General features: G+C 36.7%; 1 protein-coding gene and 2 pseudogenes across 6 annotated transcripts; 2 read left to right on the top strand and 1 right to left on the bottom strand.

The window, feature by feature from the left end:
- Positions 1–507: 507 nt before the first annotated feature.
- MGDC (monogalactosyldiacylglycerol synthase type C) lies at positions 508–4,159 on the bottom strand. Of its 4 annotated transcripts, none has more exons than NM_126865.5 (8): positions 3,616–4,159; positions 2,826–2,998; positions 2,569–2,730; positions 1,606–1,747; positions 1,290–1,514; positions 1,143–1,205; positions 1,002–1,076; positions 511–927 (listed from the first exon to the last, which is right to left on the bottom strand). In NM_126865.5, exons 1-8 carry the CDS (start codon positions 3,931–3,933, stop codon positions 688–690), a joined length of 1,398 nt encoding a protein of 465 aa, NP_565352.1. In that variant the 5' UTR covers positions 3,934–4,159; the 3' UTR covers positions 511–687. The 4 variants fall into 4 exon arrangements, with proteins under 4 accessions (NP_001323966.1, NP_565352.1, NP_001323965.1 ...); NM_001124829.2 differs by having other exon boundaries at positions 587–927; positions 1,002–1,102; positions 3,616–4,002; NM_001335375.1 differs by lacking the exon at positions 3,616–4,159 and having other exon boundaries at positions 508–927; positions 2,826–3,054.
- Positions 4,160–5,202: 1,043 nt separating this feature from the next.
- Positions 5,203–9,526, top strand: AT2G11800 (annotated as a pseudogene; the record flags this gene model as incomplete). Its single annotated transcript has 1 exon — positions 5,203–9,526.
- A 955-nt stretch (positions 9,527–10,481) lies between these two features.
- Positions 10,482–12,669, top strand: AT2G11790 (annotated as a pseudogene; the record flags this gene model as incomplete). Its single annotated transcript has 1 exon — positions 10,482–12,669.
- Positions 12,670–13,526: the final 857 nt, after the last annotated feature.

The raw sequence follows: 13,526 nt of genomic DNA, 5'->3' as shown, positions 1-13,526 counted from the left end.
TGTAGTTTCCATAATTATGGTATTTTATATAACAAGATTGTATAATTTCTTAAATCCTTTTTAAATTTTGTAGGAAAAAGTAATCAATTTTGATTAAGAATTAGTAGCTTCAATTAGAATTAGTAAATGATTTTTTAATTTCTATTTTTAATTTAATAAGATACATATATTTTTTTAAAACTTATCATATTTACTTCTCTAAAATGTTTTAGTTTCCTTATACTTATTTTAAAATATATAATTTCTTACAATTGTCTTTTTATAGTCTTAAACTTAATAAAAGAAAATTTTGTTTTACACGTGTTAAAATCTGAGATCGATAAAATTTGCACATAGCATAATCAATTACTAACTTTGAAAACCGTACTTTATATAATAAGTTAGTTTCCTTGTAATTATCTTCTTACATTTTGAAAACTGTTTAAATTTATAATTTACAATTATCTTTTTGTTTTTTAAATTTAATAAAACAAATTTTTTTTATTTATATATGTCAAAATCTGAGATCGATGAAGTTGACACGTGTTACAATCATATGAGTTACTAACATTGAAAACCATATTTTATATAATAAAATACATAAATAAATGTTGAAAAAGACTGATAAAAGAATGACAAACCACTAGAGAATATACATTAATAAGAATCATGAAATAAGAGAAACCTATAGTCTAAACAAACAACACTTCAATAGGAAAATTCATTAAAAAGTGGAATACGTTGTTGTTGTTGGGATAGATGATGGATATCCTTCACAATGTCGAACACGGCTTCAGGTTGCGACAACTTTAGAGCATTCTCTGACATTTTCTTTAATTCCTCTTTATTGTTGCTAAACCAATCCGCCACGATTTTCGCAGTTTCTTTGGGACTTCGGGTGAAAACTCCAGCCCCATTGTCCACAACATACGGCACGTTGCCTTTTTCCTTTGGGAGTCACATACAATAGAGTTAGTTTATGTGGCCGATTAATCCCTAAGGTGAAGCAAAAAAATGTATACCTGTCCAGGAATATAGTCATTGAGGATAATTGGGAGGCCGCAAATCAGTGCTTCCGCAATCGTACCCGGACCAGCCTGTTTTATGTCATAAAATCTTAGTGCTATTTATATGAATGGGTAGGATTCAAAGATATGACTTACCTTAGTGATGATACAATCACAAGCTCCCATCCATTTTTCCATTTGTGTTTCAAACCCTCGAACCTATAAACGTCACAAGTATATATTAGTTACTTGGTATATAAGTATATAGTAGAAGTAAAAAAAAAATTATATTTTAGTTTGTACCTTGACCGGAATCTTCCATTCATGAGATGCTAATGTAGAAGCAAGGACTTTGTTCCGGCCGCATATGACAATCAATTGTCCTATTGGATTACTTTCTTTAGAGTTGTATAAAGAATCTCCAAGGGCTAGAGCTGTTTTTTGAACCGGACCCATTCCTTCACCCCCTCCCATTAATAGAACCGCAGGTAAATTTAAGTCTATTTCAAGTTCCTTCCTTAGTTCATTCTAACAAACACACATAATAATAGCTATTGTTGATCTTCTCTTGATTGGGAAAAAAAAGATCTCTAAATGGTATGAATTGGACAGAATTTACCTTGTTGAGAATAGTGCGAGGGAAAGATGGGCGGACAGGTAAGCCAAAGACACGGATTTGAGAGTCATCAAGGCCGTCTACTAATGCTCTCTTTGCAACCTCTTTGGACGGACAATAACATCTGCTGACTCCATGATGGAACCTATTACATCAAAATCGAAGATTTCATTTTGAGCTATTAGGTTAATTTCAATGTTTTAAACCCTGACCCGGACAGTGAACCGGATTTTCTTCTGGATCACCGATTAATGGGGTTAACCGAATTAGACCACAGGTCAATTGAATAAAATTTATTGAATATATTTAATATTAATAGAGATTATATAAAATAAAACAAAAATAATTATCTTATGTTTAACAAAATATGAAATCAAACAGTAACAATCAAAGTTTTCAATTTAACTAAAAGTCTAAAAGACTAAAACCGTAACAAATATAGTAGGAGATCATTAATGACGAAAATAAATTAATAAACATTGCGAATTAAAACAACTAATCTCGGTTTCAGTCACTTTAGGCGGAATTGTGAAGACTTCACCAAAATATAAAAAAATCAAATGAGTTTAAAAAGTGAATTTTTTTTCTAAAAATAGCTGAATAGAGTCTAAAATGCTATATTTTATTCAAAAATCGAATATATTTTTTAAAACTCACACACGGCCAGTTCAACCGGTTCACTGGGTCGCGGGTTAATGGCGATTTTTTGTGGATTTTTCCGGGTTTAAAATTGTTGGCTATAGTACTAAACCTAAACCGAAAAAGTGTTTGGGTTGCTGATTAACCGTTCGAACCGAACGGTTTGGGTCGGACGTGAAAACACTGGTTAATTTTAAATATTATTGCATATAATCTATATTTTATTAAATGAAAAGTCATGAGAGTAAACATGCAGGATTAATATGCTAACGCGTGGATTAAACTGATTTTAAGTACTTAGTATATATAGAAGTAATGTCATCTTACCATGTACGGTGGCAAGTGTTTAGATCAGTGATGACCGTAACGAAAATAACTTTCTTGTGAAGTCCTTGCCATTTCATTACCCACAATGGTATGTGTTGCATCAGAGGATGCACGCTAATAATAATGTCCGGTTTGTACTCCATTAAACCGGCCTCTATTTCTCTGTTCACCAAAAGAAGAAATAATCTCCATTATATTGCTAATTCGTAACACTAAGGGATGATAACGAAAAAAGAAGAAGGTTAACATATAAGTACTTGGCATAATAAGCGGCAAGAGCACTTAGATAGCTTTTGTGGATCCATTTGGGAGAAGTACCATGAAACGCAACAGACCAAAGACCAACATGTTTCACCATGAACTTGTACTGTCTCTCCATGTCGTTCAATGGCCATCCAGTGTATTCTTTCCAAACATCTTTTATGATTATCTATAGTTATAAAAAAAATGACATTAGTTCCTAGAGAGAATATTGTAACATCAAAGAGTCAGAGCTAGAGAAATAAATAATGCAAATTTTTAATCATTATTGACAAACAAAATAAATGGAACGTGGGACAGGTTTTAAGACATAGATTGTTGACGTCAGCTCGTATCTCCGACACCCTGGCAAACTCCAAGATTCATACTAGGCTACAAAACTTCCAAGTAGATATTTGTTTCTTTTCGTTTTCAAATTCAAGACGACTACTGCGACAACTTTAATATTGACGGCTGAGATTTCATTAGAATCAGAAACTCCTCTATGATATATTATAACATAATCTATTGGAAAATTTTGTCATAATATAAATACATATTATTCGAGGTATATATTTACAAGCTTTGAAATTTTCAAAATGAATATTTCAAAATATTGTTGTTGTTTTACACAGAAACTAAAAGATAAAAGTATGATTAAGTTTTGTTGCTTATGCAATATTTTTTCGTTTTTTTGTACGTTATATATATGGTTAAGGAAGCATATTATTGGCTCAACCCTATGCGTTGGATTCAAGGCAAAGAGAATGAAAATGAAGATATAAATAAAAATATTAATATTTTTACCCGATAGTCATCTCCGAATTCGATCTTGAAAGCGTCGCGGATGGCCTCGGCTGAAGCACGGTGGCCACCGCCGGTATCACTCATGAGAATAAGAACAGTTTTGATCCTCTCTGCTCCCATCTGCTCCATCTCCATAACTTCTTCTTTGTCTTCTAACCCTCTCTTCCTTAGACGACTCTCCTTCTCATAATCACTTGATCTCTGACGATGGATATACTCATCTTCTACTGTTGAGATGTTAAAATTGCTATAGACTCGTCGAAACACCTTCTCAGTGATTGAATCCGACCGTGTACGAGGTGACACCACTTTCATCATGACTATTTGGTGTTGAAGAAAGAATAATAAGAAGACCGATGGTTGTGTTTTCTATGTGGCTGGTTGGTGATCTTTATGTAAAAGATTTTAAGTTCTTTTGGGGTTTTAAATTTTTTGTAGCAAAAAAAATGGAAGACCAAGTTGCTTCTTTTAATAATTGTTTTTAAATTACTTGAGGAATGATGCTGGAATTATTCTTTTTTTTTTTTTTCGGTTCCTATAGTTTTGCTTAGGTATTTATATTTCGTGTCTTTATTGTTTTATGTGGGGCTTAATTTAGTGGTAGAGTAACAAGGGAATATGGCAGCTTGGAGCCGTCGGATCCGCCTTTGGTTTCGGAATCTTCGGATATATGATTCGGATCTTTCTTTGCATCTCAAGTATATTTAAAACAACTTGACTTTTTAAAAATTAAAAAAAAAATATGACATGGATGGTCCTTTTTGTGACATAGGTAAACCGGTTTAGAATCAAAAATTATCTGGTTTGATTAGGTTTAAATCGATTCAGTTAAATTTGAGTCCACTTTTCATATTAATTTAATACTTGATTAATTGATTCAAGTTAGTTTCGATTTTTGTTTAGTTGTTGATATGAATGTTTGTAAACAAAAATAGGTTTCAGTTCAAATGTCTACTTTTGCATCAAATGTACTCATATGGAAAAATTGTCTATTTGTCTACGAGAATTATGACATCATTAGATATTGACCCGCGGTACACAGCGAGTTGATTATTTGCGTTAGAAAGTTAATTGTTGTTTCAATTTAATATAATCTATATATAAATAACTGAGCAATAGTTTTATTTTTTCAACTTACTTGGTATATGTATTTACTTTTATTGATATAGTAGTATGTTTTTTTTACTTGGTTATGTTTAGTTAAGATAACATGTTTATTATACTTATTAGTACATAAAATGTGTATTTTATGATGCATTAGTACGTGTTTTATTATATATTTTTCTCTTTATTACAGAACATTATTAAAATTTTAATTTATTTTAAATTTGATTTTTGGTATATTACTGTAACTATCCTAAAGAAAAGAATGTTGTTTTATATGAAATAGTTGTACATTATGTTTTAAATCTGTGGTTCAATTTTCACAATTTAATTTATTTGGTATAATATAATTTGAAAATCTCATTTTATTTTTTTAGAAGTAGTAAAATCAAGAAAACTTAATACTATATGAAAAATTTATGTGCGATAAACATAATTACAAATATAAATTTAAAAAATAAATATAGTGACATTCAAAGAAATTAAGACTAATGTGGGTATAATAAGTCTATTAACTATTGGGTATTCTAAAACAATATGAAGCGGTATCAGGACATATGATAAATTTTGTAAAATCATCGATTCAGTTCGGGCATAAAGTAGATGAAGCTATAAAGGCAGAAATAAAATCGATCTTGGGTATACATAATATCGGAGGCATGGGTTCCTATCTCGGACTACCTGAGAGTTTAGGGGGATCTAAGACAAAGATCTTTTCCGTTGTTAAAGATCGATTACAGTCGAATAAATGGGTGGTCAACTAAATTCCTATCAAAAGGAGGGAAAAAAGTGATGATTAAATCAGTAGCCGCAACATTACCAACTTATGTGATGTATTGCTTTAGGCTCCCGAAAACAATTACTTCCAAACTAACAAGTGCGGTCGCAGGATTTTGGTGGAGCTCGAATGGTGAATCTAGAGGTATACACTGGATGACTTGGAACAAACTGTGTACTAGTAAATTGGGAAGTGACTAAGGTTTTCGGGATGTAGATGATTTAAACTCTGCATTATTAGCGAAACAGTTATGGCGTCTAGTTTCGTTTCCGGACTCTCTCTTTGCCAAGGTTTTTAAACGAAGATATTTTAGGAAATCCAATCCTCTGGAAAATATAAAATCATACTCTCCGTCTTATGGCTGGAGAAGTATTTGTTCAGTTAGATCTCTGGTTTGTAAAGGACTTATTAAAAAAGTCGGTTCAGGGGCTTCCATCTCCGTTTGGGAGGATTTGTGGATCCCGGCTCAAAACCCGAGACCAGCAAAAAGTAATGGTTTGTGGATGTCGGATCTTGTGCTCGACTCGACCCGCAATTTGTGGGCTTCCAGACAAGGATTGGGCCCGGCCTTAGAGCCCAATGAAAGCCCAGTGGTTCAAAAAGTTGATACGGAATTAATTTAGTAACGGCTGGATATCGACTTGAATGATAAGCATTCAAAGGCCCGAGCTGTTGATCCGCAACGTACGAAGTTAATAGGGGCGAGGTCTGCGGCGTGAAACCAGCTAATCATTTAAGTCATTTGATTCGTTGTATTAGTATAAATAAGAGTCAATTGTCATTTGTAAAGGGGACGAAAACACCTTGTACTGAAACTATACTGAAACTATACTGAAATACACAAATCCGTTTATCATTTGATCATTGTTCGACCGACAAGACTTAAGATCCTCACAAAAACAACCACAAAATTCTAATTGCGGATTCTGGCATCCACAATTTGGCGCTAGAAGGAGGGTAAGTTAAGTCTTTAACTTCAGAGCAACGATCAATTCACCATGAGCAACACCGACGGTCAGAGTTCCGGCGACTAAACCTCCACCCTCGACGACATCAAGCAGCTGCTTCAGCAGTTGTCAGAGAAAACCGACCGGCAACAGCTCGCAGTAACGACACTCTCCGATAAGTTCGTGTTTTTCTAAGAACATTGCAATGGCCAGCTCGCAGCTTTAGCAGCAAACCATTCCGAGATCAGATCAGCGCACAATGCATACGCCGAGCGGGTTGATTCTCTTTCTGCAGGAACGGCGCGGACTACTGGAGCTCGAACGCGACTCAACTTTCAGGGTGTCGCAAGCCCAAGCGTCCAGAATTCGCAGGAAGCTTCTGGCCAGCAATCTCCTTCACCTCCAGTTGACGTCGGGGCAACGTCGACACAGAATCCAGTCATACAATCTTCACCAGCAGGCCTTGCCGCAGTCTCAGATGGGACAATAGCTCGGACGCCGGCTCCACTGGATCCCGCCATCAGACTCCCGATTTCTAATCCCCGACAAGAGCCAAACACAGTCAACTCGGAGCTCCAGAACCTTCAAGATCAAATCTGGGCAATGAACGCAAAAGTTCATCAGGCTACCACGTCGGCCCCCGAAGTGGAAAAAGTTATTGAAGCAACAAGGAGAACGCCTTTCACTTCGAGAATCTCGAAGCTTCGTATTCGCGATTTCCGAGACTTCAAACTTCCCGGTTACAACGGCAAGGGAGATCCAAAAGAATATCTAACTTCTTTCCAGGTCATCGCAGGTCGGGTCCCTCTTGAGCCACACGAAGAAGATGCAGGGCTCTGCAAGCTATTCTCGGAAAGTTTGTCAGGTCCCGCTCTCACCTGGTTCACTCAGTTAGAAGAGGGTTCGATCGACAATTTTAAGCAACTCTCCACTGCTTTCATTAAGCAGTACGGGTACTTCATCAAAAGCGACGTCACTGAGGCTCAGCTTTGGAATCTCTCTCAAGGAGCAGACGATCCACTTTGGACCTATATTACTGCCTTTAAAGAGATCATGGTCCAAGTACCCAACCTATCTGATTCGGCAGCTCAATCCGCCCTCAAGAATGGTTTGTGGCATGAATCACGTTTCCGTGAATCTATAATAGTAAACCGCCCCGAATCAATTCAAGACGCCCTTCATCGAGCAACGAACTGGATCAACGCCGAAAAAGAGCGAGCTTTTTTGGCTAAGAAATTTAGCGCTTCACCAAAAGCTTCTCCACCTGCTACTTCGAAGAAACCTGCCGAGCTCCGAAAGCCAGCAGCAGGAACTTTTCTGTAGAGAAAGAGCCGCCCAAAACTTCCCCAAAAGCGTCACCGTCAAAACCGCCTTTCTCCCCAAAAGGCAAGAATGGAGCTCTCCCAAGTAACAAATGGGTCCGAGATCCTAACGCTTACTGTGAAATTCACAAAATGAATGGTCATGCCACAAAGGACTGTAAGGCTTTGGGAAGGTTGTTGGCTGCAAAGTTTGCCTCGGGTGAAATTCCTGACATTGACGTCACAAAAATCGATCTGGCTCAAATAGCATACGAGGTGTTAGATTCCAAAAAATCTTCACCCCCCAACAAAAAGGAAAAGAGTGAACCAGCTCCCGTTGCTCCAAAGGGCCCGAAGAAGATGGTCAAAGTAATTATGGGAGGATCCAAGCTCTTTCGGGATTCTATCAGCGCCATTAAGCAGCACGAAAGGAAAGTAATCACTCCGATGGCGAAAAAGCCTAACACCAATCAAGCTGACTGGCCTGAAATTTCATTTTCGGAGGAAGAGACCTGCGACTTGGATAAACCTCACGACGACGCCCTCGTAATATCACTCGATGTGGGGAACTGCGAAGTACAAAGAATCCTCATTGACACTGGAAGTTCAGTCGATAGATAGCCGTGGTTCAATTATTTACCCATCTTTAAAAGTTCAAAATCTGATAGATAGCCGGTCAAATTTTTGGAACATTGATCTTTTGAAAGAGCTCATTGACCTAGAAATGTCCAGCTAATAAGTGCACTGCACTTGGGTACGTCAACAAGGGATGATTCCCTAGGTTAGCATTTCACAAAAACTGGAACTGATACAGTTAAATCCGGCTACCATAAGGCACAGATGGAAATCTTGGGAAACAACTCCTCTTTCATTGGCCCAGAAATCAAAGCTCTGAAAGCACAAGTGTGGAAAGTGCAATGCTCGCCTAAGTTGCGCCATTTTTTATGGCAAATATTAGCAGGCTGCGTGCCAGTAACTGAGAATTTACGGAAAAGAGGATTAAATTGTAATTCAGGATGTGTCAGATTGGCACTATAGAGGAAACAATAAACCATACTATTTTTCAGTGTCATCCGGTAAGACAAATATGAGCTCTTTCAAAGATTCCTACGGTCCCAGGTTTTTCCCACTTATTAAGTTTATGGAAATTTGGATTTTATTCTAAAGAATCCCTTTAGAATTTGATTCATCTGCATATCCATGGATAATTTAGAATACTGGAAAGCAAGAAATAAAAAAGTGTTTGAAAATGTGGATAAGGACCCGCTAGACGTGTTATGTCTAGAAGAAAAAGAGGCTCATTTATGGCAGTTAGCTCAAGTACAGCTCAATACTGAAAATCAAGTCTCCTATCGATCGGAAAACCAACTCTGGGTGAGGGATATCTCACAAGACATTGTGTACTCTGGCTGTCGTTGTTTCGTGGACGGTTCATGGAAAGAAACCGACAAGTTTTCATGTCTAGGTTGGCTTTGTACTTCATTTAATGGAGGGACGTCAACAATGGGAGCTGCTAATCTGCGTAAAAGTCTTTCTCCTCTCCATATCAAAGTCAAAGCTTTACTCTGGGCAATGAAGTGTATGATTGGAGTCGACAACCAAGAAGTAGCTTTTTTAACAAACTGTTCAGACCTGATGAAGATGGTGTCTTCTCCAACCGAATGGCTAGCATTTTCAGCGTATTTGGAGGAGTTCCAGAGCGAGAAGGAAGAGTTCACTTCTTTTTTTTATCTTTAATTTCTCGTAATGCAAATATCAAGGCGGATAATTTGACACGAAAAGTTTGTGTTGAACCGCTTCATATCACTTATGTAAACATGTTCCCTCTAGATTGGCTTGTTTGAGTCTTAAATAATATCTGTTGAAAAAAAAAAAAGTCTATTAACTATATCATATGGGTTTAGGATAAGTGGGCCTAATATCAAATGAAGTTGTAAATGTGCGGGCGGGGGGAGGGGGGGGGGGGGTTGGGTTTCTTTGAGTAAAATGAACTTGGCCGACCAAAAAATAAAATATATCTAATTGGAGAAATGATCTCATAACTCCCTTTCTGCAAACAACAAATCTCTCAACTCCTCTTAGTATCTGTATATCACTTTCTCTTTTAATGAGATGTGTATAGACCAATTTACCCCTCCTCCTTATTTCTCTAATATTCATTTTAAAATTAAATTTTAGAAAAAAAAATTGAAACCAAAAAAAAAACGGAAAACCCAAAACTCTCTCTCTTCTCCTCTCTCTCTCTCCTCTGAAGCTCGAGCTCACCCATCGCTCTCGTGCCGGAATTCGATTTACATCACATATCCTTATCTCCGGCGAGCTTCGTCGACATAGAAAGAAAATGTATGTTTCTCGAGCTGAATAGAGCTTAAAATTGAAGATTAGAACTAAAAGATTTTGTCAATTAGATTTGAGATTAAGCAAATTGTGTTTGGTATGCACATTGGAAGTTTATGCATACTGCCTGGGTTGAATAGATCTGTAAATGAGTAAGAAATGGATTACAACAATTGAATCATAGTGAATTGTAGTTTTGAACCTGTAACCATTCGATTTGAGTTCTTGTCAGGAAATACATCTGGTAGAACTGAGTAGAACTGCACATTATTCACTAGTATGACTTAGTTGCACTAGTATTAACCATGTACATGTAGTATTTCTTTGGTACAATAGTATTACCCATTTTGATGTAGTATTATTAATTATACATGTATTATACAGATATGTGTAGTATGACTAGTTATACTTGTGTTACCCAGAACTGTAGTATAACTAGTATATCTGACAGAGTTTTTGTATTGTTGTTGTAGGATACAATGGTGGAGAAGGTGATCATATATTTTAGATGGAAAGATCGAGCGTACAACTTGATGATGAATACACCAGGAGGGAAAATAACTCTCTGCATGTTAGAAGGTAGGATTTGCTCGAAGCTTGGATTAGATGAAAGTTAGGTTAAATTGCAAATCAAGTACAATGCAGTGATGTTGGGACCAACTCAAGAGATACACATTAATGATGATGAGGATGTCGGTGTCTATATATCTTCAGGTGAAATGGTTAGTAGATATCCTTTGACTGTTGAGGTCATCACTCCACTGGAATTGCCCGAGGAAGGTCGTCAATAAAAGTTCTATTGGTAAGAACTATGCTGATTTGGGTTCAAATGATGATGAAATGAGAGATAATGCAACCATCGTGATGGGCGAATTGGAGGGACAAGGAACATAACAAAATGAGGCAATAGTGGAGGTTGTTGATACTCAAGATCCTGAGATTGGATCACGTGATGATAGGGATGATGATGATAGGGGTGATGAATACGTTGAGCCACCGCCTGTTGTAGAATCTAGCCAGTTTAAGAAAGAATGGGAAGACGGTATCGGTTTGACTTTGCGACAAGAATTTCCAAGCAGGGCAGCATTGTAGGAAGTGGTGGACAAAGGTACATTTGCTAACAGTTTTGGGTATGTTATTAAAAAGTCTGATAAGGAGCGGTATGTCCTAACGTGTTCAAAAGTAAATTGTGACTGGCGTATACGAGCTCCAAATATTCAAGATACAAGTATTTACTCTATTAGAAGGTACAACAAGATGCATACTTGTACCCGGATTAGTAAGAGTAGTACAAGGATAAGGAAGAGGAAAGGTACCCCTGAATTAGTAGCAGCTTTTCTTCATGATACTTTTCCTGGACTGTTGGAAACTCCAGCTCCTAAGGTTATCATGGGGCTTGTTCAGACAAAATTAGGTGTGAAGATATCATACTCCACCGCATTGAGAGGGAAAAGGCAACCCGTTTGTGATTTAAAAGGTAGCGCGGAAGATAGCTACAAGGATATCAATTGTTATTTGTACATGTTGAAGAAGGTAAATGAAGGTACAATAACATATCTGAAGTTGGATGAGGGCGGGAAATTCCAATACCTATTCATAGCTTTGGGAGCTAGCATTAAAGGCTTTCAAGCGATGAGAAAAGTGATAATTGTGGATGCAACACATTTGAAGAACGGATATGGTGGTGTTCTAGTCTTTGCCTCAGCTCAAGATCCAAATCGTCATCATTATATCATAGTGGTTGGCGTACTCGACAAAGAGAATTATGCTAGTTGGGGATGGTTCTTCGAGAAGCTGCTAAGTGTTGTACCCGATACTCCTGAATTGGTATTTATGAGTGACAAAAATTCAAGCCTCATCAAACGCATACGTAATGTGTATTCTGCGGCTCATCACGGGTATTGTGTTTGGCATTTATCCCAAAATGTCAAAGGTCATGCCACTAACATCAACAAAGACGTACTCGCTTGGAAATTCATGGAGTTAAGTCGGATTTATACCATGGCAGAATTTTAGAGGGAGTGTAGAACTTTTAAGGTGAGATATCCTACTGCGGCCTATTATTTGGAGGATACAACCGTGAAAAAAATGGGTTAGGTGTTGTTTCCCAGGGGAACGATACAATTTGGACACCAGCAACTGTTTGGAATCGTTGAATTCTGTTTTTCTCAATGCAAGGAAGTATTCTTTAATACCCATGCTAGATGCGATCATGGCCAAAATTTCTGTTTGGTTTAATGAACATCGCAAAGATGCCGCGTTAGGATCTAATGATAATAAGTTTGTGCCTTTAGTGGAGAACTACTTGCATGATTTATGGGTTGATGCTGGGAACTAAAAGTGATAGAGCTAAACACATTCCGGCTCGAATACAATGTCCGGGAGTAGAAGGGAACGAATATTTGGTCAACTTGCATTTGAAAACTTGCAGTTGCAAGGTGTTTGATATCCAAAAGTATCCAAAACGTCAAAGGACTCAGAACAAAAGGAGGCCGAGGCAGTCACTGCAATGGTTGTTATTTGGCACCCATAGTATTTGCTTTTAATCATTGTAAACTTTATTCGCGTTGTGCAACTATGTAACACTAGACTTTCCTTCAGTAATACTATATTTTAATTCACTGGCATAAGGATCATACTATGATTTAACAATAATACTGAGAATACAGGGGAATACTATGATTCGACGATAATACTGAGAGTAAAGGGGAATACTATGATTTGACGATAATACTGAGAATACAAGGGAATACTATGATTTGACGATAATACTGAGAATACAGGGGAATACTATGATTTGACAATAATACTGGGAATACAAGTATAACTATTGAAGGATATTAAAATTCGAATTTATGTTTGTTTCAAACATCAAATATTAAATAGAATATGTAGAGATGGAGAACTCTTAAAAATTAATTAAAATGAATTCAATTAGGGGAAAAATATTTGGTCAAAATACATGTTAATAGACTCTACCTTACATATTCCTTATACTTTTAAGCTCACTTTTGATATAAACTCCAACTTAGGATTGAAATTTTACAATTTTATATATTGTTAACATGTGATTACATTAAACCTTTAGAATTTAATAGTGATAGACTTCCCTCGACTGAACAACTGAATAAATCATTTTGAAGGATATGTAATACTGCCTAAACTGGAAAACACGAAACATACAACTACGTGGACATTTTGTACAACCAAAAACTAAGGTACAACTAACTTAAATAAAACGGCGCACATGTCTAAATTACTGCGCCCACGTGGAAATCACCTTTACCTCCAAAAATTATTTTTCTCTCCAATTTCAATTTCCCCTCAAATCCAAACAAAATTCCCCCCAAAACCAAATTCTCCCCAAAACCAAATTCCCCCCAAAACCAAACAAATATCTTCTCTCTCTCTCTCTCTCTCTCTCTCTCTCTCTCTCTCTCTCTC

The sequence above is a fragment of the Arabidopsis thaliana genome, chromosome 2 (genome assembly GCF_000001735.4).
Source record: "Arabidopsis thaliana chromosome 2, partial sequence".
NCBI lineage: Eukaryota > Viridiplantae > Streptophyta > Magnoliopsida > Brassicales > Brassicaceae > Arabidopsis > Arabidopsis thaliana.
This window is presented reverse-complemented; position numbering and strand designations above follow the sequence as displayed.

Coding starts and splice junctions, on each gene's coding strand:
- MGDC (NM_126865.5), bottom strand. CDS start 3,933: ATGATGAAAGTGGTGTCACCTCGTACACGGTCGGATTCAATCACTGAG. Junction 2,731..2,825: donor CTTGCCGCTTATTATGCCAA/GTACTTATATGT, acceptor TTTGGTGAACAG/AGAAATAGAGGCCGGTTTAA. Junction 1,515..1,605: donor CTCGCACTATTCTCAACAAG/GTAAATTCTGTC, acceptor TGTGTTTGTTAG/AATGAACTAAGGAAGGAACT.